The 26091-nt window shown below is 44.3% G+C and overlaps 1 protein-coding gene across 8 annotated transcripts in view; it reads right to left on the reverse strand.

Moving 5' to 3' along the window:
• Positions 1-26091, reverse strand: part of TACC1 (transforming acidic coiled-coil containing protein 1) — a 119152-nt gene that overhangs the window by 45004 nt on the left and 48057 nt on the right. For 3 of the 8 annotated variants that reach the window (XM_035004003.1, XM_035004002.1, XM_035004000.1), the window contains exon 2: positions 11948-12063. The exons of 1 other annotated variant lie outside the window; for it this stretch is intronic. Coding sequence is in view for 6 of the 7 variants with exons in the window: in XM_035004002.1 (XP_034859893.1) it covers positions 11948-12063 (116 nt within the window). In the remaining variant the exon portion in view is untranslated. Of the gene's footprint in view, positions 1-11947; positions 12064-13022; positions 14957-26091 lie in introns of those variants that run through there. 4 more of the 8 variants (XM_035003999.1, XM_035004001.1, XM_035004004.1 and 1 more) reach the window with 4 other exon arrangements.

A 26091-nucleotide genomic window follows, 5' to 3' on the forward strand; every position in this document is an offset into this window, starting at 1 on the left:
TAGAAAACTGAATATCAAAATTAAAAACTTTTACACATCAAATGATGTCATCAAAAAAGTGAAAAGAGGGGCTCCTGGGTGGCTCAGTCAGTTAGGCATCCAATTCTGATTTTGGCTCGGGTCATGAGATCAATCGGCATTGGGCATGGAGCCTGCTTAAGATTCTCTCTCTCCCTCTCCCTCTGCCCCTTTGCCCCCCCCAAAAAAGAAAGTGAAAAGACAACCCCCAGAATGGGAGGAACTATTTACAATCACATATCAAATAAGGGAGTCATATCTAGAATAAAGTACTCTTACAACTCAATATAAAAAGATAAATAACCCAGTTAAAAAGTAGGCAAAGAATCTGTATAAACATTTTGCTACAGAAGATATACAAACAGCCAACAAGTATATGAAAAGATGCTCAATACTGTTGGATATTAGGGAAATGCAAATCAAAACCAGGAGAGGCCAGGTATCATACCTAGTAAGATGGCTAAAATCAGACAGATAATAAGTATTGGTGAGGATGTGGAGAAATTGAAACCCTCACACACACTTGGTAGGAATGTAAAATGGTGCAGCCACTTTGGAAAAGAGTTTGACAGTTCCTCAAAGTGTTAGAAACAGAGTTACCGTATGACCCAGCAATTCCACTAGCTATATACCCAAGAGAAATGAAAACATATGTCCACACAAAAACCTGAACAGGAAGTGTTCGTAGCAGCATGAATCACAATAGCCCCAAATTGGAAATAACCCTAATGTCCATCAACTGAACAAAATATGGCATATCGATGTAGGAGTTATTAACTGACAATGAAAACGAATGAAGTACTGATACATGCTACAACATGGATGTGAACAGAGGAAGTCACAAAAGACTATAGACTGTATAGTTCTATTTATATAAAATGTCCAGAATAAGCAAATCTATTGAGACACAAAGTAGATTATCAGTTACCTAGGACTAGGGGGTGGAATGGCAAAGGAATGCTAATGGGTTCAGAGTTTCTTTGGGGGTGATAAACTGTTCTAAAAATTGGAGGGAGGCAATAGCTGTACAACTCTGTTAATATATATTTATGTTTAGTATATATTAATATACTAAACATCACTGAATCCTAGACCGTTAAAATGGGTGAACTGTATGGCATGTGAATTAGATCTCAATAAAACTGTTAAAAAAGAAAAAAGGATAGGGCGCCTGGGTGGCTCAGTTGGTTAAGCGACTGCCTTCGGCTCAGGTCATGATCCTGGAGTCCCGGGATCGAGTCCCACATCAGGCTCCCTGCTCAGCAGGGAGTCTGCTTCTCCCTCTGACCCTCCTCCCTCTCATGCTCTCTGTCTCTCATTCTCTCTCTCTCAAATAAATAAATAAAAATCTTTAAAAAAAAAAAAAAAAGAAAAAAGGATATAGCTCAAAGGCTCAGAGCAGGAGCACTGTCCTGCAATTCCTAATAAAATGTTCTACCATACCACAGACTTACATTTCAGAAAATGCTTTAAACAGTCTCTTATACATATCACTTGTAGGGACACATATTTCAGAGAGGTGGTAGGTCTCACCATCACATCAACTTGGGATTTTAAATTTCTCTTGAGGAAACCTACAATGTGCTAGATAGATTCTATTTACAGAAAAAGGTGAAAAATGACATCACTCCTCTCGCCTACAACAGATACAGCGCATATAGGAACCATCCCAGAGACAGGACAATTAGCAAGCTCAAAAAAAAAAAAAAATCGCTTTTGGCTTTGTTCTTGTTTGGGGAAGGGAAGTTGTTTTTTTCAATGCTAATTTTTAACATTTGCCTTCTTCCCAAGACCTCCCTCACATATTCCCTTGTTAAAACTATCTCTTTGCTGCTCAAACTTCTGGAGAAGCCAAGGAGGCCAAGAAGCCTGGGAACCAGAAACCAGCTAGCTTCCTCCAGACTGAGCTCTGTGGGAGCCCTACGCCCTAGTCCCCAGAGCAGAACCCGAGCACCCAAAGCAGAGCTGATATTCAATCAGTGCCCACCCACTGCTGGGCCAATGTCTGACACATAAAGGACTTCTTTCTCAACTGATTATCTGTTATATACAGAAAAAGTACATATAAGTAGTGGTAAAGCTGTGCAGCTCTAAACCAGCAGCTGTAAAAGATTAACATTTGTTCTTCATTCGACCCTTTCCCCTTGAAGAGCTCTCGTCCCTCAAAGGTATGGCTTGATCTTACCCTCCCACCCCCTACTCTCGTTTTTGAATCAGGGCTTCAGGAGGGAAACAAGTGTGATTGTGGCACTTGGGCCACCCCTTCCTGCTAAAGTGATCTGACCTGAGGAGACTGTTAATAAGGTACATATTAGCATTTAGGCAAGTGTCCAAAATTTGAGGGTTTTTTTTTTTTTTTTCAGTTTCACGTCTGAATTCCCAGTCCTTCTGATTACCCCGAAGCTGAAATATATTTTATATATGTACATTCTCAGCCACTTAGTCAAGGGCACAAGCCTTAAAAATGGAGTAGAAGTGGACATGATGTATTGCCCAGGGGAGGGACAACAATACAAGCAGGCCTTTTCCAGGAACGCTGGGTAGAACCTCAGGATACTGGCTGCAAAGCTCACATTCTCCTGACAACCACTGGGGCCCCAGGTCACCGAGAAGCATGAGAATAAGGAGGGGATTCCAAGTGGGTGAGTCAAGGCAGGAAAATGCAGAACATCCTCTTAGGTATGCCATAATTTTAAGATGTCACTACTTAAAGCAGAAAAATATCAACACCCAACACCCCCCCCACACACACACCCCTGACCAAACCCAGACAGCAACAAACTGTCCAAACTTCCTCCTCCCTGCCCTCCAAAAAAAAAAAAAAAATTTTTTTTTTTTTTTTTTTTTTTAACCAAATAAAGCACTACTCAGGAGCTGGGAGGGACAGGGAAGGGGGCAGGGGCAAGTTTAGTTGTTTTTGTTAAGAGCCAAGACGCCAGATGCCATTTCTCCTGAGATAAGCTTTTAACTCCTTACAGAGGCTCACTGCAAAATATAAGACTCCATAGGTAAAGAATAATCTGGAAAGCCACTTGATAAGCTGAAAAAGCTTATACTAAGGATGAAGAAAATATTTCAAATCTCCAAACCAGCATGTTATGCTATTTTACTTAAAAAGAGACCCAAACCCTGTCCTCTGAAGACCAAGACGGTAAGAGGGAGGGCTCCCCCAATCATGAGGGTCTGCCCACCAAGCAGCCAGACCTTCTCCACAGAAACCCATCCAACAATGAATACATCTTCTCTTCTCACTCCTGAGATGCCCCGGAGTTTCAGAACCATCTGGATTTGTTTGAGGTTACATTTCAAATACATCAGAAATCCCCCACCACAGAAATTGTAGAAGCTACCCCCCCACCCCCGCCACCGTAGGACTTTTCCTCCATCCCCAAAGCCTGCAGCAGGAGGAGCAGAGAGAACAAGCACGTGCTCACAGATGGGACTCCTCTGCAGAGATGTGCAATTGTGTAACTTCACCCCATTGCTGCCAAACAACCATAATGTGCATCTCTTCAGAAATAATTACTGGAGAATTCAAAATACCAACTGCCTCTCTCACAAAGTAGCAACCGCCCACACAGGACCTGGGGGCTTGATGCAGGATAAAGGGGAAGAGAGAGGAGCTCCAGACAGGAACAGCAGCCGATTCACCAGGCACAACAGATGCCCCCACAACATGACAGAGACCCTGACTGAAGGCCACATGATTTCTCTTGTCTCTTCTGCTCCTGCACTCTAAGAAAAGGGGCAAAAGGAAGGCAGCGAAGAGGTCCCGGAGGAAGAGAGCAATAAAAAAGTTGGAAGTCTTTGGGCACCTGGGTGGCTCAGTTGGTTAAGCGACTGCCTTCGGCTCAGGTCATGATCCTGGAGTCCCGGGATCGAGTCCCACATCAGGCTCCCTGCTCAGCAGGGAGTCTGCTTCTCCCTCTGACCCTCCTCCCTCTCATGCTCTCTGTCTCTCATTCTCTCTCTCTCAAATAAATAAATAAAGTCTTAAAAAAAAAAAAAGTTGGAAGTCTTTGAAATTATACCCTTTGGTATAAGTTTTTAAAAAGTATAAAACAGTCTTATGCTAGTCAGCCTCCAAGATGGCCTCCAATGAGGGTGCCATTTATCAGATGAGATGAATCCCATCTCCTGGCAATAATGCTGTTGGACTGACCCATGTAACCTTTTTGGTATCTTTTTGATACTGTGGAAATAACAGCGTGACTTCTGAGGCTAAGTCATAAAAGACATTACAATTCCCATCTTTCTCTTGGATCACCCACTCTGTGGCCAGTCAGCTGCCATGCTGGAAGAACACTCAAGCAACCTGATAGACAGAGAGGTCCGTCCACCTGGTAAAGAACTTGCCAGGCAGGAGTGAGCTACCTGAGGATAAGTTCTTCCAGCCCCAGTCAAGCTCTCAGATGACTACAGTCCCGGCCAACACTGTGACTCATTCTCCCAAGTAACCCTAAGCCAGACCACCCAGCTAAGCTGCTCCCCAAATTCCAGGCCTCTGAAAACTGTGTGAAATAATATTTATTGTTCTAACTTCTAAGCTGCTAATAAGTTTTGGAGTAATCTGTTATGCAGCAATAGATAACTAATACAGGTCTCTTAGAAACTCCTCTTTCTATCCCAAAATAGGTGCAGAGTCCCAGGAGGCTGCATACATTTCCGTGCACATGCCTCTTCTCACCCACATGTGACTCACAGGTGGAGAGAGAAAGCAAAAGCTACTACTGACTAAGTTCCCTCCCTCTTAATTTCTCCCTGATGAGCTGAAGTTAAGCATTAAGGGTGCAAAATGTTTTTAACAGAGCTGCTTACCTGGTAATGCTTTTTTTCTTTCCTGCTTCTGACTCTGTGTCTAAATTTTGCTGCAAACTTCTGATATTCAAAATTCCTGAAGTACATTTTATACTTTACATATTATACATGCCAAGTTAATAAATGTGGAATATATATCCCCAATTGAACTTTTGTTTTAAATTACTATCACTTAACAGGATACTTTAAAGGAGGTTCTCCCTCCATCATACTCTGTCCCCTTTATTTCCTCTGGTAAGTTTTCTCTTCAATCAGTGAAGAGAGAGAATCACGGATTCCCTGGGGAGAGAAGCTGTATAATATGTCCCATAAAGCTCTGGATGTGCTATCTTAAAAGCTGAATTTAAGACCCTGCTCTACTACTAGCAGTAAAGATGCTGGCCTTGATTTCCCAATCTTTGGAATGGAGATCACATGTGTCCTATCTCATAGCATCACTGTTCTAAAAATCAAGTAAGATGCTGAAAAGGAAAAAAAAAGGCTACTTGAGTCCAATACATTCAATAAACTCAGCTGACACAGAAAGCCAGGCGGTCGGCTAGAGGGGAGTCTTATGGTAGGGAAAGCTGGAGATCAGCAACTATCAGATTATGTTTTTTCATTTGTGAAATAATGAAATATCCATTCATCCATTAGCAATCTAACCCCTGGAGATCCGATCATGTTTGTGGAAACTCATAAAATTAGGTTCTCGCACAAGCAAAGGTGAGGGTGAGATCCTGAACTTAACAAGCAGCAATCCCTTTCTAGGCCCAATGCAAACAGTTTTCAGGCAGTTCAGCAACCCTCATTTATCACATCCCCACCCAAGACGGCTGTTTTGTTTTGGGGAGATATGCCAGGATCTCCCTGTCACTGACCTGAGGTTAGGAGATTGTGACGAAATGGCTTATGCTGCCAGGACTTCCTATGAAGAGTGTTACTGTCCCATGGAAAAAGACACTACAAGTCCTCTTTAACCTAAATGTTTAAGTGGCTTTAGACCACATCTATTTTTTTTAAAATAGAACATTAAATGGCAGCGATATCATTTTGGATGGGTTGCCCCCAGCCCGACACACACACACACATACACACACACACACACACCCCTATGCCTTCAACCACCAGAAATTGTCAAAGTAAGCTAACTCGCTTTGTTTGATGCTCAGGTAAGCCCCAAACTGGGGAGTACAAGCCTGAAATGAGTTTAGTCCTTACAACATTTCTCAAGAAGATCTTGAATTTACTATTCATTTTGAAAGAAAAATACTGCTTTATAGTTATTAAAATGTTTACTTTCAGCAGGCATACTTTTTCCCTGCCCCTAAGTTTTTTATTCAGATAGTGTGGTTCTGCACTTTCTGAGGTGTCTGCTGGAAAAATTACACTTTTTCCCCAAGGAAACATTCTCTTTGGGCAGAACACCATATAGAAGCTCCACATGGCTCATTTACACTGGTATAAACAAAGCAATAAAGAAACATGGCTCTGATCGCACTTACTAACTAGTAGGAATCTCCAAGGTTGAGAGCTAAAAACGTTATGGGGGGGGGGGGGAGAACTGTACCATGCTGCTGAAGTTTTCAAGCCTTAAATATCTTACAATAATATAATATAAAAAAAATTTTTAAAAGATTTTATTTATTTATTTGACAGAGAGAGACACAGCAAGAGAGGGAACACAAGCAGGGGGAGTGGGAAAGGGGGAAGCAGGCCTCCCGCCGAGCAGGGAGCCCAATGCGGGGCTTGATCCCAGGACCCTGGGATCATGACCTGAGCCGAAAGCAGATGCCTAACGACTGAGCCACCCAAGCACCCCTAAAAATTTTAATTCAACTGTGAAAGAGCCAATTACATCAAAAAATAAAAAATAAAAATAAAAAAGAATAGGATGGCTTCAGATTTGTTGAAGGAGCCACAGAGGTTGAACTATCAGACTAGGTAACATTAAGGGTCCTTATTAGTCCCATTATTTCTAGGAAATTTTAATAAAGCAATCCCTGTGGTAGGGGCAAGGAGAGGATGTTAAACTAAATTCTTAGGAGAGCCATACATGGATTCGACTGGAACACTTCAATAAATACTTAATGAAAAATGTCTATATACTATTTTCTTATACACATAACCCAAAGCCTTAGGATCAAAAACCTAAGGCTTACATTTTAACAAGATTTGCATTCTAGGTCTTAACATACGTACAGTCTGAAACAATCCAATAAATATACCATTTCAACCCTACAACATACGCCAACAATATACCACATCAACCGGCAAATAAATTCTGAAACACCCAATTAAAACCATTAAATGAAATTAAAACCATTACATTAAAACCATTAAAAAACAGTTAATAGGCAAAAGTTTAAGGTCTATATATTTGTACTTACATTAAATGATTCCCAAACTCTCTTCATTCTTCCCTAATTTCCTTTTTTCATAACTCCTTGGATCTTTTAGTTAATTGAAAATCAGGTACACTGACAGCCCAATGACATTTGTGTTTTCCAAGGGAGACAAATAGCCAGCCCAAACCAGTCTTATCCCAAAGCTTTACCTGACCATACAGGCCTACCCTAATGCTACCTGGCCTCACGCTTCATTGTTAATTAATCATGGCTAGCCTTGCCGCTTTCTTTAAAGTTATCCCAAATTACTTAAGCTTTAGATTTTTATCAAAATTGTCTTAAGTGTATCTACATCAGCAAACATTTTTGTCAAGAGCCAAAGAGTAGGTATTTTAGGCTTTTGCTGGCCAGTCTCCGTTCCAAATACTCAGCCTTGCTATTTCAGGGGCGTCTGGCTGGCTCAGTAGATAGAGCATATGACTCTGAATCTCAGGGTTGTGAGTTCAAGCCCCACAGGGGGTGTGGAGCCCACTTAAAAACAAACAGAAAAACCTTGCTAATTTAGTGTGAAAGCAGCCATATTAGATATCACCCCTAAGTGAACAAGTGGGGCTGCATTCCCACAACACTTTATTTATGGGCCCTAAAATTTGAATTTCATATAATTTTCACACAGCACAATTTTTTTCAACCATTTAAAAATGTAAAAATAATTCTTAGCTCCCAGGCAGAACAATCGGCCATAGCAGGCAGCACGCCACATCTGGTCTCTGAGCCACAGCCTGATTCCGGATCTAGACTACCAAAAGGGTGTCAACAAACAACTCTGCATTCCCCCCAGGCCTCCAGCAGTAAATATATGCGGATTGATCCTGTTTATCTTTCCTTCTATTCAGAAGGACTATCCTATGTCTTTGAAATACTGAAGCATCTAATTAACACATCAAACAGCGTAGGTTTAACGAGTTGCTCCAAGGGCGTATGAGAGCTTCAGCAAGAATTAAATGAAGATACGTGTGCAGTAAGGAGGCTTCTAGTAGCAGAGGACATTCACTTTTAAAGTCTAAAACAATGCACAGGCCACCAAAAAAGAAAAAAAAAAAAAAAAAGATGAACTTGAGATTGAACCTTCTTCAAAAGTCCTCTCATTGGTGATGTCTCCTCATTGATCATCCCCCAGCAAAGAGAAAGAACAGTAACAGCAGGAGCTTAAACACTCTTTGTTGAGGGAGGCAGACAGAAAACACAGAATTACCAGCCCAAATATTACAGCCACTACTCTGGTATTTTCAAGGAACCTCTGTGGCTCAAGTTTTATTTTAGCAGTTAGTCTGAAACCTGTGGCTTAAAAAATCCCCACAACCTCATCTACCGTTTAATTCCTAGAATGGCATATAACTGTCTCAAAGAAGCATTACAGGGTTCAGATACTGTAAGTTCCCCAAAAAAACTTCCAATAAAAAGAAAATTAACTTCAAATAGACATGGAAAATTAACTTCAAATGTTTCCCTGTGTTCTAAGAATTAGATGGAGTTTGGGGTGGGGGCCATGGGTATGGGATATGGGATACAGCCCATACATTGGAGGGCCATTATATACCAGGAAGCCAGGATCTTTTACATATGTTAACTCCAACCCCTGACTAACAACTCATAAATCATCCCTCCAGAAGATACAGTCTTATATAATCTCTACCTGCTGCCCCACCACGTCCTAAAACCACAGAAATATGAAAGACTAACTTTATCAGGAGCCAAATGATCAACAATTCCAGGAGAAAGAGGACCATCCAAGCCCAGAAATTAAGACTTCAACATGAAATGAGTCTCTAGGAATTTTTGTCCACTGATACCTTTCCTGGTCAGACCTGTGCTTTCGTACTAAATACATACTGTGTATGTGTAACAAGGCCATCAACAAGACTCTGGACTAACAGTCTCCTTCTGCATGTTGGGCAGGAGTTCTCAAAGGCAGGATACTACCAGGCTGATATGCAATCATCCTATTATTTAAAGACCCTAAATTGAAAGATTTCTTAATACAGAGTGGTAATTTCCCAGATTGTACACTCACCCCCTCCCCTGCCAAAGACACGGCCTTCAACCATGATCTACTCCACAGAGCTTTCCTGGTCCGCGACCCTAAGAAGAAACCTTTTAGGGAGAGTGAGAAAAAGAGTGTGAGCTAGAAGTTACCAAAACATGTAAAAAAGAGTCAGTGGCACAGGAAGGACCAAACGATTGGGTCTCTATGGCTCTGGGGGTCTGAGCCATACAGGCCTCTATGCAATGAATCAGACTACCAACTGCTGGAATGGTGAGGAAGGGGCTGCCCAAGCTGAGGGCAATTCAAAGAGACTTTCAAGTAGCTACTTAACATGTCTGGTGAGCATTATTTAAATTTGATGGGAAAGCATCAAAATAATTCTTTGCAGGTTTCAAATCTCCTTTCTAATCTGCCAATCTTAGGAGAGGAAAAGGGAAGTTATGAAGAACAAGTGCATCTTCTCTTCTGTGCTGTAAAGCTAAGTGACACACCGAGCGCTCCGATACATAACATGCCTGCTCCCATGCGGGTCTCTTCCAAAAACAATGGTGAAAAGCAATCCAGGGTGGGTTGAGAATATGGCCGAATTCTCAGCAGGGGAAGTGCAGTATGAACCTCCTGATTCAAAGCAAAATCAAATCTCAAAAAGCTGGAATCATTTGAACAATAATTCCAGCTCCTTCATGAAGTCTATCACAGAGCACCTGACTTCCCCAAGCAACCTGTGAGGAAGTTATGAAGCCAAAAAATACGATAACTATTAGTAGAAAAAAGTTATCATCAGGTCAAAAACTAGTTAACAGGATAACTGAAAGCTGGCTCTATCTGCCATCATAGGGTGACAGTGACAGACATTGGAAAAGAAAAAGCACTCAAAAAGGACATCCATGCTAGAGAGTCCCTTCTCCAGACAGCAGCCAGGTAGCCTTTGAGAAAAGATGTCAAAGCATGATGGCTCTGCTCAAAGCCCTCTGTTGTGGGTTAAACTGTGTCCCTCAAAAAGATATGCTGAGGGGCGCCTAGGTGGCTCAGTTGGTTAAGTGTCCAACTCTTGATTTCAGCTCAGGTCATAATCTCAGGGTGGCAAGACAGAGCCCTGTGTGTGGGGCTCTGTGCTGGGCGTGGAGCCTGCTTAAGATTCTCTCTCTCCCTCTCTCTCTGCCCCTTCCCCCCTCTAGCACTCTCTCTCTTAAAAAAAAAAAAAAAAAAAAGGTATGTTGAATTCCTAACTTCCCATACCTGTGAATGTGACCTTATTTGGAAATAATACCTTTGCAGATGTAATCAAGTTAAGATGAGGTCATACCGGATTAGAAGGATCCCTATATCCACTGACTGGTGTCCTTAAAAGAATGTCATGTGAAGGCACAAAGACACACAGGGAGCAGCCTGTCATGTAATGAAGGAGGCAGAGACTGAAGTTATGCTGCCACAAGCCAAGGAACACCAAGAATTACTAGCAACCACCAGAAGCTAGAGAAGACAAGAAAGGATTGGTCCCTAGAACCTCTGGCTCTGTGGCTCTGCTGACACCTTGATTTCGGACTTCTAGCCTCCAAATCTGTGAGAGAATACATTTCTGTCATTTTAAACCATTAACAAAATGTTCCAGACTTCCCTTTATCTGGCTAACTTCAGCTCCTACTGTTCCCTCCCTAGTCACTCCACTCAAGTCACACTGGCCTCTTCACTGGTCCTCAAAACCCTCCCACCGCAGGGCCTCACTCCATCCCAGGCTGGTCCTGCTTCAGGTCTTTGCAGATAACCATTCACTCTGCTGAAAGGGTTCCCTCCCCAAGAATCTGCAAGACTGTTCCCTCAATCTTCCTTCAGGGCTCTGCTCAAGTTCCCTTATAGGCAAGGCTCCGCCTAATTACCCTTCAGCATCTCTTATCCCCACCCCACACACCCTATTCCTCCTTCCACGGCTTTATTTTTCTCCATAATACGTAAGACAAGCTGACGTATGTATCCTGCTTAACCTTTAAAAGATCCCTCTCCCTCCATAATGTTAGCTCAGTGAGAGCAAGACTTATTCACTGCTGAATCAGAGCGCACTCTATTGCGTGGATAAACAGATTCTACCAGGACAGGTGAAATTTTACTCAAAACTGGCTGTGTGACAAAAAAGGTTCCTACTAATTAAATGAAACAACAGAAGCTTTTGTAGATGAAGGGCAGGCTCAAGGTTGAGCTCTGAGGGGGGCTAGGAGACAATCTCTGTGCCAGGTTTTCTTAGGTAGACTGTGAAGCTCACCACCATTCCTATGTAGATGAGGGGAGAGGTAAACAATTTTAAAACAGCTTCTTAAGATTCCTTCCTATCTAAATAATCAACTCTTACCTGTAATTTTTGTCTCCAGCTACACACACCCCTGGAGAAAGTGACTTAGCCTGAGAACTATCCAGGGCCAAATTTAAACATTCCTCCCCCACCTCTGCATTACCACATACATTTTTGTTTTTGGGGGGCTGAGGGGAACGGCCCAGCAGGAATGTTTGATAATCTCATCCTGCAAATGTACAAACTACTTAGGAAGAAAGCCTCTGACCACCACATTCCTAAAAAACAAACAAAAACAGTTCAAATAAGCCAGGAGCTTTAAAACAGCTCCTTTCTTGGTAAGTACTCAATCCAAAGCTTTTTAAATGGCCCTAAGTTAACACTCTTCCTTCCCTCATTTACATTTTCAAAACTTTAAAACAAAAGAGGCAGAAAATGAAAGTCTTTCTTTACCTTGGGTTTTGGCCCCCCGTCCTGCCAATCCTAGGGATGAATCACAGGATTCCTTGAGAGGCGATCTGATTGGTGTTTCAGCTTCAGGGGTCTCAAAATTACCTTCAGAATCCGAGCTGCCAAGGGGGAAAAATGAGGAATTACCACTTTCAACGGTACTTCCGACACCTTTTACAGTCTATATATCGACAAGGCTAAAGTCCAGCATTTTTGCCTAACTTTACAACCCACTAGTCCTCAGCAGGACTGGCCTGTGGGAGCTCACCATGGGGTTTTCTCGCTGGGCCCTCCTCGGCCTTCTGCCTGGCATCCTGTCTCCCTGATATTCCTCCATCCTCCAGAGCTTTCCTCCAGCACCATTTATTTTTGAGGTCATCCTTTCTTCTGATATCCCCCCCAAAGCGCTTTTCAACAGACTCCTTTTCTAACAAGAACCCTTTTTCATAGGCTTAAAAATTAAGATTGCCCCCTCCTCCTAAAAATTAAGTCAGCTCTCGCCATGATGCCTTTTTCTTAGGCAGGCCTCTACCTGTTTGGAACTCACTCGGCCCCAAGCTGAGAATACTGTCACCTGCCTTCCTCAATCACTCGGTGACAGCTCAGCAAAGACCACCATTTCTCACCAGCTGCCAGGGGCCTGTCATCACGCGACCTTCTGTACCAAGGTTGCATTTTCGGTACACAGAGGGACACCAGGAGGGCCTGGGAGCGACTTCTTCCCCCACAGGGAGGGCCCCAAGTTCTACCGGCTGTGATCAATGACACTGTGTGTGTGTAGGGGCGGGGGCTAGGGACTCGAAGCTTAAGGGAAAGTGACTGAAGCAGACCGGGATGCGGAAAGACTGCAGATTCTGGGTTAGGTTCTGAGAGCTCATACTGAAACGGGGGAAAGGTAATACCAGACGTTACATCCTGAACTTTCGAATGCACAGCGGGGACCCGGTTTCGGGTAGGGACGGAGGCATTGCGATGATAATGGTTACGCGGGTGAGCGACCACACACACGCACACAGAATGAGCCGCAGATGGATGGATGGCAGCACGTCTGCATCTCGGCAGGGATGCGTGTACTTGCCTGAAACTCAAGGATTTGGTCTCGGCTTGCGAGTCCTCCTCCTCGGGGTCGCCCTCTGGCCCTCCGGCCTCGTCCTCTCCGGCGCCCCCGCCGCGCACCGCGGACCAGGTCCATTTCGCCCACTGCACTGGGGACAGGATCTGCCAAGGGCTGAACGCCATGAGCGCGGCTCCTCCGGCTCCAGGTCCTAAGAGTAGGGGAAGGGGGAGAGCCTTTTTTCCCTTTCAAAATGGAGGGAACGGGTGACAGGCGCCTGTAAGCGTTTCCAGCGGAGGCACGGATGTGGTTAAACGAGCGCCGTCGGGGGCCCGGGTGGAGCGCTTCCTCTCCGCCGGCGAGCAGCGCAGCTTCCTCTCCGTCCTCCTTTCCGAACGGTGCGGCCGCGGCCACCTCCGCGCCGGCGACTCCCGCCGGGAAGATGCCTCTCCTGGGGCCTCCTCAGGGCCCCGGCCCGCGGCGCCGGGCGGCTCGGGTCTCGGGGGTCTCTGGCTCCCGCCTCCCGGCCGGCGGGGCGCGCATCAGCTGCCGCGGGAGCCGCGCCCCAGGAGCCGCCCCCTTGGACCGTACTATTCGCGCGCGCGCGCGGGGGCGGCGGCAGCGCCGGGCCTTTGAAGTCCTCGGCGCGCCCGCCCGATCCCCCCGCCGCGGCGCCGCTCTGGTCGCGCCCGGACTGCGGGAAGGGGGCTGCCCCGCTGCGACTCCGGCGGGCAGAGCACCCAGGCGCCCCCAACAGCTCCGTCAGCGGCAGGAGCAGGGAAGATCCATTTTCGGGTCCGTGCACGCTGGACTTTTCCTCCTTCCCTTCTTATTTTCTCATCTTGCTACTGTGACTTAATGGCGTTGTGACATTGGGCCGCACAGAAGTGAAGCCCCTTATTGGAAAAAAAAAAAAACTTTGAGGTCGCTGTTGCCTGGTGTTTCTCCCCCTCCCCGACACTGACAGCGTGGAAGATTTCAGCCTGCTCACCTCCGACCCTGTCGCTCCCAGGATTTGGAAATTCCTCAGCAACGCTACAAGAGTAGCCAAGCACTGGAACTGTAGATGTTTTGTCCCTCCCCAAACCGCACTCGTGGACGCTCTGGGGCCAGGTCTCTGGTCAAGGGTGCCAAATTACCCCGTGAAATTATAGCCTGATCGGTTTCCCATTCTCCTTTTTTGAGGCTTTCTCTTCATAACTGCTAAGTCTCCGCTTTCCGACTTCGTTTGCTGCTTCAGAAGTATGCCAACAGGCCTGGTGAAGGCAGCCTTCACAATAAAAACCCTCTTTATGTTGGAAGGCAGAGGAAAATAGCAGAGCTCTCCTCGGATTTTCTTCATTTTCCATATAGGGATTGCTCGCCTCAGAATTTCCAGTGCACCAAGGAAGCCAGCTGCCACAAACCGCAAACACCAGGCTTCACGATCTCCTGGCCTGGATAGGGCGTTTCTTGTCCTATTGTAATTTCCCAGAGTTGCGGTGAATCTGTGAGGTGACGTCAGGTTCTCACAGAAAGGGCAGCTCCAGAATTTAGGAACAAAGTCATGCTGAAACTGCACCAGGCCGACCATCTGCCCTGATCGGGGGTTGGTACTGTTGAGGAGTCATGACTGTCTCACACATTCCATAACAAAAACAGAAGCAAAAATAAGGCAAGTAGTCTTACCCTAACAGAAGGGCAGAGGTTTGCCTGAAGTCTAGATAAAAGGGTTGGGTGTGTCAGGATGCTTTAGAGCTCATCCAGCTCCTTTCCAGAGATAAACACAACTGTCATGACTGTTCTGGAGATCACAACAATGGGAAGTAAGCAGGAGTCATTTTTTTTTTAACGTCCACATGAAATACATCACAACGTTATCCAGTTCTTTGTCTTTTTAGGTTTATGGCTCACCATTTAAACCTTCAGGTTGTAAGGTCCCCTAGGTTTCTGGATTTCACACAAGTGTTTTATTGCCTGGAAATATTACCTATGTAAATCAGTAACCGGCATATCCTAGGTCCTGTTCATTCTTCCTCCCGAGTAGTTCTCTAATCTTTTCATTCCTCTGCATCCCCATTGTAGCTGACATATAGTTCCCACACTGTCCATTTTTCATAGGTCTACTGGAAATGTCTTCCAACTAGTTCTACCTCTGAGGGTTTTCCCACCTGGGGTCCCCCCACCTGACTAATAGGTGACTTGTGCTCTAGTCTTGCTGTTCCTGCTCCTCTTTACTCCCAGCCCTTTGTATTCCTTGCCATTATCAGTAGAGAATTGGTTCTGAACTTTCAGTATGTCCCAGAATTATCTGGGGTGCTTCTTTAAAAATACCAATCCAGATTACCAGCAGGACCTGGCAATCTGTATTTTTACCAAGTATCTTGGGGAATTTTTTTCACAGGATAAATTTGGCAAACAATGACTAGCTTGGACTGACTGCTGCTTCCGGAACAATTTCCCTTTTGCCTGCAGTTTTGCACGTGCCCCTCCCCCTTGCCCACACATTGAGCTCCCTGACCTTGACTGCCCAAACTTCCTTCATCACCCAGCTCAAGAGTCTACTCTGGAAAAACGGCTGATTTCTCCCCCATCTACCATCTCTATACCCCAAACGTTAACAGAAACCTTTACTGTGGCCCTTAGATGGTTTGAAAGGCGGCACTATTAGTAGTTATACCAGACAGCAGGCATAAACTAGGATGTCCCCAAGATATAAGGTCACCCTACTCTTAGCACATGATATATAATGTATTTGCTTACATATCTGTCCTACTTCTATACCATAAGCTTCTAAATGGTAGGGACCACATCATATTTGTGATTTATTTTTGTTTCTCCAGACATTAGGACAGGGCCACACACTTAGTAGGTGTTCAGTAAATGAAAAGAAAAGGAATATTCTAGTTTAGTAATAGATCTTATGAGTTTGGCTAGGATAACATAAATTCCTAAAGCCTGACTCCTCCTGGGGAAATCAAGTTTGGGTACCAGCACAGAGTGCAACCTGGAGCAAGTAATGGCCCCAGTAAGATAAAACCCAACCTATGCATCAGTATCTTGAAACTGGAGAAGCAAGTGCCCAGGTTTCTGAACATCACTCCTCGGCAAGCTCCTGGACTTAATGTGAACAACAATAAAGGAAGTAATTACTCAATAGCTTGAATTTATTTTATTGTCTAGAAGTTCAAGTAACGAGGCTGATATATCAATTTTCCTGTAATTCTGGGAAAGAATGGGCAATGTTTGAAAACAGATATCCTAACCAAGGTAAACCATTTTGCTATGTCCTCAGCATCACAGAGCAGAATGTCTGCAAACACATGACCACGTAGCCAAATGAAATGTATTTGTTTTGGAAATGACCGAAAGCACAGAAAGGGCCCCATCTGCTCTCTTCCCTCCTCTGCTTCTTGCCCTTCACAGACGCTTTGGATCAATATGCCATGAAAATCTGAAATGTAACTTCCTTGAAACACCCCATAATTGTGGTGTGGCCAAGCCAGGCACACCCTTGCCTGTAATGGATGCTCCAGAGGGATCTGCAAGATGGGTCTCTTCAGTTAAAAAAAATAACAAAATAAAATAAAATGAAAGGGTAAGCAAACTCAAACAGGCAAACAACTAACCATTTCATAGCAAAGCTATTCTAGAAAAGCCTGTGGGGATGGGGCAGGAGTTGGGGGCAGATGTAGTTGGGGCCTAACTGGTATGGATCCCATATACCTGGTAAAAAGTTGATTTTAACTCAAGTTGAACTTGATGCTGTAATGGGGGGAGCAAACCCCAGAACCTCCCCAGGTAACGTAAGGGAGTGACGAGGCTGTAGCAGGAGGTGTGCCATCTGGAGAAGCCTGCTGTGGCTAAGAGGCAGCCCTGCCCAGTTCCTGGTGCCCAGCATTGCCATCTAACAACCTTCCAAGAGAAACTCAAACTGTGGATTTTATAAGACATCTTCCAATCTTTAATGTTCTTACTAATTTAAATTGTTTTAAACCTTGTGGAGGCCAACATGGTGCTGGGCCAAAACAAAGCCATCAGTGTGTCCAGGGGCCCAGGGAACCTGGATGGGCAGAGGGGAGTCATCAGGCTTTGAGCAAGTAAGTAACATTTCCATTTAGAAAGATCATTCTGGTAGCAACCTGGGGGATGGGAGAGAAGGAGTCAAGATTGGGAGACCCAGAGAACCGCATTTCCCTGCCCCAAACAACCTAGAGAAAGCGGACAGCCTCTGCCCCAGAGGGTAAAGAAGCAGAACTGGAATTTGTGTCCTTAGCTTTCACTCCACTTGTTTGGAAAGCATCAGCGCTGTAAGCAATCCAAGTGTGATGGGAACACTTTTACAGGGGAACGACAGGAAAACCGACTGCTAAGGAAACCAAGTTTCCGACAGCCAGTAAGATGAGAAAGCTTCTGCTCTGAGATGGTGGGAGTGGAGGAGGCAAGGGGTGGGGGCAGGATGGCACGAGGGGATAGGGGCTGAAGCAGCCACAGAGAAAACCGAAAGGTCAGGCGGGCAGGCAGACAAGCCCGTCAATGTATCCGTATTCTCACAATTTAGGAATCTGGTGAGCAAGAGATACATGGAATTCAACTAAGATTACATGCCAGATGGATGATGTCACCGAAGTGGCTGGGCAGCTCTGAAGCGTGTAGGAAAAGCACTGGCCCGGAGAACAGCAACTCGGTTGACGTGCCTCAGTGGAACCTCCGCAGAATGTCTCCCAGTCCCCCAACCCTGCTTTTTTGAGAGCCATCTGTTCACGGGATGAGGTTTCCAAGACACGATGGGGCATTCCCCGCGCTGGGAACTCCATCACCCTGATCCCTGAATGTTCTCTCCTCACTTACCAAGCTAAACGGCCTTGGGAGGTCCCTAAGACATAATGACTTAACAGTACCCTATTATCAATAAAGATTCATCCAATCCTTATAATCATTCTCTTCAGTAGTGGGGCAGGTCTTCTCATTCTCAGTTTGCAGGTGAGGTAGCTGAAGCAGAAAGGGCAACCACCTGTCTGAAGTCATACAGCTATTTGGCGCCGGGACTGAATCTAGAACGCTAGTCTGTTGGTACCTTTGGTGCTATATCAGACTGGAAGAAAGCAGAATGTCCTCGAGGCCACTGGGTAGCTTGCCATTCCGTCAGCTAGACACTCCTCTCAACAGAGTGCTGCTGCAGTCCCCACTTCCTGCTTAGCTGGCATGAAAGCCACAGCTAAGAATACCTAGCTCCCCGCCCGCCCCCCGCCCCCCGCCCCCCTCCCCCCCCACCCCCTGCCCCGCACCAGCAGAAGGTCTGCTTTCCTGGCCAACCTCAGTCTAACCAGGCAACAACAGGCCGATGTCTGCACAAGACAACATGGCCAATAAGGGCATCTGACCTATTCAAATATGTTAACATTACAGTCTTAACTTTGTGAGATCAGATGTGATTCTTACCTATAGGCTACAATCACCTGTAGAATTACAGTCTTCCCTCCACTACCCAAACACACCCAAATCAGAATTTGTACAATGCATTTGCGCTGAAAATTGTATCATAAAGAGAGCCTCCTTTCTAATTTTTTAAGAGAAGAGCCAGATTTATGTCCATGGTTAATACTCTTTCAGAGCTCCAGAAAGATTAAAAGGGATCTAGATTGCATCCTTTAAAGACTTGGCCAAGCTCCCCACCGAGGGCCTCTCAGAGACCCTTGTCCAGGCTTTGCTCTGGTGAACAATTCTTGTCAAGTCGACCCTCTGATTTATTTTGTTCTATATCACAAAAGTAAAGTTTGACTTACCCAGAAAGTATGCCATTCAGCCTGGGTTAAGATCAGACTTACAGCAGAACTGCCACATAGTGGAGTTATACTGTGTCAGCTTTCAGTGGGAGGTGGGAAAAAAAATAAATCTATTTTATGATGTTTACACTGAACTAGTGTCATTTAAGAGCCAGTTCTGTGAAGTTCTCTCCCGTCCCCATCAGACACCATGACTGTATGTTTATTGACATTATGAGAAAGTTCACTTTAACTCTACCCTGGGATGTAGGAGTATTAGAGAAATAGCTGTTGAGTACGAAGGACAGAAATAGAAATAGGTCAGTCTGTTCATGCTAAGTGAGGAAAATAACCCCAATATTATCCCTAATTCTTCCCACCAACGACCACAAATCCAAAGTTGAAAACAAGCCAAAAATAAACACAAAAGATCCAATTAAAGCAGTGAACTATCTTTAAATTTAGAAATATTTTCCATTCCAGGAGACATAAGTGGTTTTTCCAGCTAAACAGCATTATTGCAATTACAGAGCCTGTTAAGCAGGTAGACGATCTTGTAAAATTATTGTTATTGATTTAGCACATTTTGTGTTCTTCTATTTTTTATTTTAAGATTTTGTTTATTTGAGAGAGAGAGAGAGAACGCACAAGCAGGCAGAGGGGTGGTAGGGAGAAACAGACTCACTGCTGGGCAGGGAGCACGATTCGGGCTCCATCCCAGGACCCTGGGACCATGACCTGAGCTGAAGGCAGACGCTTAACCGACTGAGCCACCCAGGTGCCCTTGTATTTTTCTGTTGAACTTATATTCCTTTTCAGGAGATTAGGCATTAAGAAAAGTGGGCCCTCTGAATCAGGCAGCATTACATGTTAAGCCTCAGACAAGAAAACCATCTGAAACCCTTTCTCAGTTGTTTATGAATTTAAGTTTCTCAGTTGTTTATGAATTTAAGTTTATGAATTACTTAATTTAAGTAATAAGACTATTACTCCAAATCTGAGAGATCGACATTCACCATGGTTAGACAGTGGGTAGAATCTAAGGCTTGAGTTAAAGAGGATGAAAGAATTTAGGAAATTGAAATAGAATAATACTCCTTCTCCTGCAGCCATTTTATTCCCTCTCCTCTATTCTACCTCCAGAATAAATTTCCCTAATAATACACCTGGAACACTAAAGCAACATTGATCACATGACCCAGGTTTTCTGAGATCATCCTGAGAGCAAATATTCTACCCATTCTATTTATAAATACATGACCCCATTTTCAATTTATGAAATATTGTCACTAAGAACTTGGAATATAACAGATTGGGATGGCATTTGGAAAGGACAGCAGAGATGGGGGGAGCAGTTAGGAGGGAGGTTTGGGGGGTGGGGAATGTCCACCCAGAGAAAGAATAAAACCACAAAAAGATTTCCAAAATAACTGGGACACCCACTCTACTTAAATCCTCAGTTGGGGGGGATTTCATGACAGTAATTCTTCGTGACTGTTAAATCTTCCTGTGTTTGGGTTCTGAAACCACATGTGTGTGAAAATTGAAGGAAAATATGTCCTTTTACTGCTCTGTTATAGTACAAAGTGGGGAGAAGGGAAACCTGTCTTTTTAAGTATGTTAAAATTGTTTTAAAACTACAAATGTTAAGGGGCGCCTGGGTGGCTCAGTTGGTTAAGCGACTGCCTTCGGCTCAGGTCATGATCCTGGAGTCGCGGGATCGAGTCCCGCATCGAGTCCCGCATCGAGTCCCGCATCGAGTCCCGCATCGAGTCCCGCATCGGGCTCCCTGCTCGGCAGGGAGTCTGCTTCTCCCTCTGACCCTCCTCCCTCTCATGCTGTCTCTCATTCTCTCTCTCTCAAATAAAAAAACAAAACAAAACAAAACAAAAACTACAAATGTTAACACATTGCTCATTTTCATCACTAATAAATATCAGCTAACCAACTAGCTGAATAAGCGAAAAGACATCACAATGTTTCAAGTTGGTAAAACTAAATATTTAAAGATGGCAATACTACCCAACTAATTAATAAATCTAATGCAATCTCAATCAAATTCCTAGGATTTTTTTCTTGGGATTTGTCAATATTTTCCAAAAGTTTATTTAGAAAAATAAACAAGTGAGCATATTTTAGATTCTTTAAAAAAGAGAGAGTCGAGAAGGGGATTAGGTCTACAAGATATTAAGACACATTAATGCCAAAATAGGCATATCCTTGTTCTGTGAAACAGAATGGAAAGCCAAGAAAAAGACACTTACAAAACATAGGAATGTATTATATGATAAAGAAGATGTTATAATACAGTGGGGAGGGGAAGGTTATTTAATAAGTGGTTGCGGAATAAGTGGTTGGCAATGGAGAAAAAGATTAAGTTAAACCTCTACCCCAGAGCATATACCAAGATAAATCCAGATGGATTAGAATGCTAAATAATAAGAATCAAGCCAGGGGGAGAAAACAATCCAGAAGCAACAGAATCTGTCAAAGCTCTGTCAGAAGGATGACTGTCCAATCTTTCCAGTAATTAATGAAATCACACACAAAATAAAGATTGCAGATTTGGCTACATAAGAAGAATAAAGCTAATAAATGTTTGCCTTCATATTAAAAGGCAAACGACAGGCTGGGGAAAATAATAGCAACCAAAAGCTAATATTGTTATTACCTAAGGAACTCATGAAAATCGTCAAGATCATCAAAACCCCAGGGGCGCCTGGGTGGCTCAGATGGTTGAGCGTCTGCCTTCGGCTCGGGTCATGATTCCAGGGTCCTGGGATCGAGCCACACGTGGGGCTCCTGGCTTAGCGGGGAGCCTGCTTCTCCCTCTCCCTCTGCCTCCCCCCCTGCTCATGCTCGCTCTCTCTCTGTATCTCTGTGTCTCAAATGAATAAATAAAATCTTTAAAAATTAAATTAAAAAAAAAGATCATCAAAACTCCAGCAGAAATGAGCAATTATAACTACATACTATGTGTCAGACACTGTGCTAAGCGCTCTTGACGTGAATTATCTCCTCTAATCCGCACCCTTTGGCCCCACAGTATTGGAGGGTATTATTATGAGGAAGGTATTAGTATGGCCTTTTCTAAACAAAACAGGTCAAGTTGACTACATTTTCAACTTGTAGAGTAGGGGCTTAGCAAGAGGGGTTTCAAAGATTGTGACCACTCTGAAATTATACGCAAAATTATGTGTTGTGTATTTGCACCCATCTCTCCCCACTTTGTCCCCATATACCATCAAGTTCCACCCCAGAAACAATGCTTTAGGCTGATTAAAAATTAATTTCTGAATCTGAAAGTGGAACCAACAGGTTCTCTTCCTCCAACAGTTATAGGGAAGTTCTAACCGAAAGGGCCCTTACACGGAGAACCCAAACCTGCCAGAGATCAACACAAGAAGCGGCAAGCTTGGATGACATGCAGCATGGTGGGGCCATGGGTACTAGTGGGTAGCCTGTGGTCTAATCTAAGTGACACCCTCATTCCAAGGAGGCATTTGCCTGGGGAGCCAAGGTGCCATCAAAAAGATTTTCCCAGGGGGCGCCTGGGTGGCTCAGATGGTTAAGCGTCTGCCTTCGGCTCAGGTCATGATCCCAGGGTCCTGGGATCGAGTCCCGCGTCGGGCTTCCCGCTCCTTGGGAGCCTGCTTCTCCCTCTGTTTCTCTCTGTCTCTCATGAATAAATAAAATAAAAATCTTTAAAAAAAAAAAAAAAAAAAAAGATTTTCCCAGGGACTTCCTACTGATACACATGAGCAAGGACATACAAAATTGGGCCAGGATATCAAAGGTGAGCTTTATGTGGAAGGGGCAAAAAAAATCAGTTCTAATGTCTCTTTGGGATGCTCTCCTTTTGGGGTACCTCCCTTTTAGAGTGGTTTCTTCCAAGAAACCATGTTGATGAGGTACCCCGGACTCCAGGAGTCCTCCCTTAGTCGCCATGTCCCTTTTTGTAATTTCAGTTCCCTGCAATCAACCAGGGTCTGGATGCTGATGATTCTCCTCACACACTGTCAGAAGGTCAAGAGCAGCCTAAAGCGGGGGTCCCAATGTGGACCTCATTCACCTTGCTTCTTCTCATCAAGTAGGCATTTTACCATCTCACATCATCACAAGAAGAAGGATGAGTGCAGTACAATAAGACATTTTGAAAGAAAGACCACATTCAATAACTTTCATTACAGTATGGTGTTATAATAGTTCTATTTTATGGTTAATTATTGTTGTTAATCTCTTACTGTACCTAATAGATAAATTAAACCAAATCATAGGTATGTATAGGAAAAAACATAGTGTATATAGGATTTGGTACTATCTGTGGTTTAGGCATCCACTGGGGGTTTATCTCTGGTGGGTAAAGGAGAACTACTATACTAGGTGGGAGCCTCTTCCCATCTGGGAAAAAGTGGGAACAGTGGTGGGGCTCAGTGGTGGATGGAGGCATGGCACACGTTGCCGAGGCCTGGTTCTGTACGGCAGGAAGCTTAAGAATCTGGGGAGCTCTCTAAGAAAACTACAAAAGGATCTTGTGAATACAATGCTAGGGCCCTTCTGGAGACCCTGGAGGGGGCCTATCCAAGTGAGGGGTCCTGAAGTTTAAGCTGCATTTGCTTCATGGTAAATTCAACTCTGCCCAGAGGGCAAAAGAGATCCTTGTGGCTCTGGAGTGTCCAGCAAAGCCTCAACTTGGTGAGTGAAAATATGGATATATTGAAGGAAGGCGTCGCATTGCCCTCCTCTATCTTCCAAAAGGCAATGAAAAATTTTAACTGTTGGAAGCTTGAAAAAATGTCAAAAGTTGGGGCTCCTGGGTGGTTCAGTCGTTAAGTGTCTGCCTTCGGCTCAGGTCATGATCCCAGGGTCCTGGGATTGAGCCCCACGTCTGGTTCCATGCTCCGCGGGGAGCCTGCTTCTCCCTCTCCCACTCCCCCTGCTTGTGTTCCCTCTCTCGCTGTCTCTCTCTCTGTCAAATAAATAAAATCTTAAAAAAAAAAATGTCAAAAGTTATCTCCTATACAAAGTGTGAAGCATAACTCATGGTTCTTTTGCTTCTGTACAAGTGTAAACACACACACACATACTATTTTAATGATGATAAATAAAAAAAAACCTGTAACACTTCTCTAGCATCATGTGCCTTCTGCACCCTTATTCTTTGGACTTCCACAACCACCACAGCAGAGTCTAACTTCCTCCCCTGGCCATTATTTCCTTATCTCTTCTGGTAAAAGAGCCCCCTGAGTTTCCACGGGGCACATGGCCACCCAGTAGAGGCCACATTTCCCTGCCCTTTCTGCAGGCAGGCGTGGTCTTGTGACTTAGTTCTGGCCTGGGGGAAGTGAGCCAGGTGGCAGGTATGACTTTGGGGTGACATTTTTTTTCTTGTTTTTGTTTTAAAGATTTTATTTTTATTTATGACAGAGACATAGCGAGAGAGGTGGGAGAGGGATAAGCAGGCTTCCCGCTGAGCGGGGAGCCCGATGTGGGGCTAGATCCCAGGACCCTGGGACCATGACCTGAGCCGAAGGCAGATGCTTAACGACTGAGCCACCCAGGCGCCCCTAGGGGGTGATGTTTTTAAAAAGAAAACTGCTGTGCTTGCCCCATGTTGTGGGCTGGTGCTGGGCCAGCTTCTACGGTGTGGACGAGGACCACACTTGGGAGATGGAAGAACAGATGGATGGAGTCACACCCGGCTGACCTCAGGAGCAGAGCGGCCTGCTGCCCTAGACCAACACACCCGAGGACTGTTACGTAAGAGAGAACTAAAAGTCTACCTTTATGCTGCGGCACCGCCGAGTCCCTTGGTGATAAGCAGCCTCATGCTTCCTTCACAATACAACTTCTTTTGGGGTGTTTTAGCATCTTCAATTCCCCTAGATGGCAATATGGGAAGAGCCTGCCTTAAATGTCATTCCACATCATTGTGAGAAAGACGACATTTTGGTTCTTTCAAAAATGCATCTTAGGGCGCCTGGGTGGCTCAGTCGTTAAGCATCTGCCTTCGGCTCAGGTCATGATCTCAGGGTCCTGGGATCGAGTCCCGCATCGGGCTCCCTGCTCCCTGGGAGCCTGCTTCTCCCTCTGCCTCTCTCTCTCTCTCTCTGTCTCTCATGAATAAATAAATAAAATCTTAAAAAAAAAATGCATCTTATATCACAGTGGTGTCTTTTTCTTAAAGCCAGAAAATTGCCCAGCCGTGAGACTCAAGCCTGCCACGTGGATGACGTGGTCTAACTATCCTGAAAGCAGGACTGAGCCCACCCTTCCCCCAACTGCAATGACCTGAGCTGTAATACCGCCTTTCTGGAAATTAGGCAGTGGTGTCTTTAAAGATGACACGTGTGGACGACAAAGCTGAAGGGAAGAGGGAGTCAATACTCAGTCTTCCAGGCAGAATGGATTTGGATATTGTATGAAGGATATAATCTTTGAGAGAATATTCTCTTCTTGAATTCTTCTCGAATATTTCTTGAAAATAATATGATAAATCCAGAAATACTATATAATAAATATGAGTATTTTGCCAATTCATAGGCTAAAGTCATAATTGACCCACATCCTATAAAGAAATTAATCACTATTGTTCTTTGCCTTTAACACCACCTGGTGTTATTTCCGATTCTCACCCATAAGATATTTTTTTAGAAACTGTTTTCATACGGACTCATAGTCAGTTATTTTGTTGTATTATCTTATAGAAGTGCCATAAGTAAGGTTATCCTTACTGTCCTTCTCAGTACCTCATCATATAAGATGTGGTAATACTATATGGATTTTCCACTTCCTTTTGCCAAGGCATAGACAACTACGGAGTAGCATGTGTTTGCTTCAAATCATTTTCTGAACAAATGATAAGTCAGTGACTCCAAACCTAAGCATCCACCCGAGATCTCACAGAACCACAGGAATTTTTAAATGGAAAGGACCAAAGATCACTGGGCTGAATATCCTTGTTTTCAGATGATCACATGAGTCCCTGAGACATTAGGGATTGCCCAAGGTGCAGTCAGGCACCAAAGTTTGTATGTCTAGGACTTACACCTTTCTGGCAGGAAGTATAAATTCTAGGCTTTCTCCCCAACCCTAATGGATATACACACCTGGTATGTATAATAGAGATAAAACTCCACCCCTCCCCAACATTTGCCTCATTTTATTTTTATTTTTTTCAGTAGGCTCCATGCCCAACCTGGAGCCCACCACCTCATCCTAAAAAGCAACTTGAACTGTTTTATAAAGCAAAGAATTTCTTTACAAAAAAAACATTGTGCTTTGTCTTAAAAGTATTTTAAATACCTTTAAGGGAAAAATAATACACATGTTCATTCTTTCATTCAGTC

The sequence above is a fragment of the Mirounga leonina genome, unplaced genomic scaffold (assembly GCF_011800145.1).
Source record: "Mirounga leonina isolate KUSES-001 unplaced genomic scaffold, KU_Mleo_1.0 Mir_128, whole genome shotgun sequence".
In the NCBI taxonomy this organism is placed as follows: domain Eukaryota; kingdom Metazoa; phylum Chordata; class Mammalia; order Carnivora; family Phocidae; genus Mirounga; species Mirounga leonina.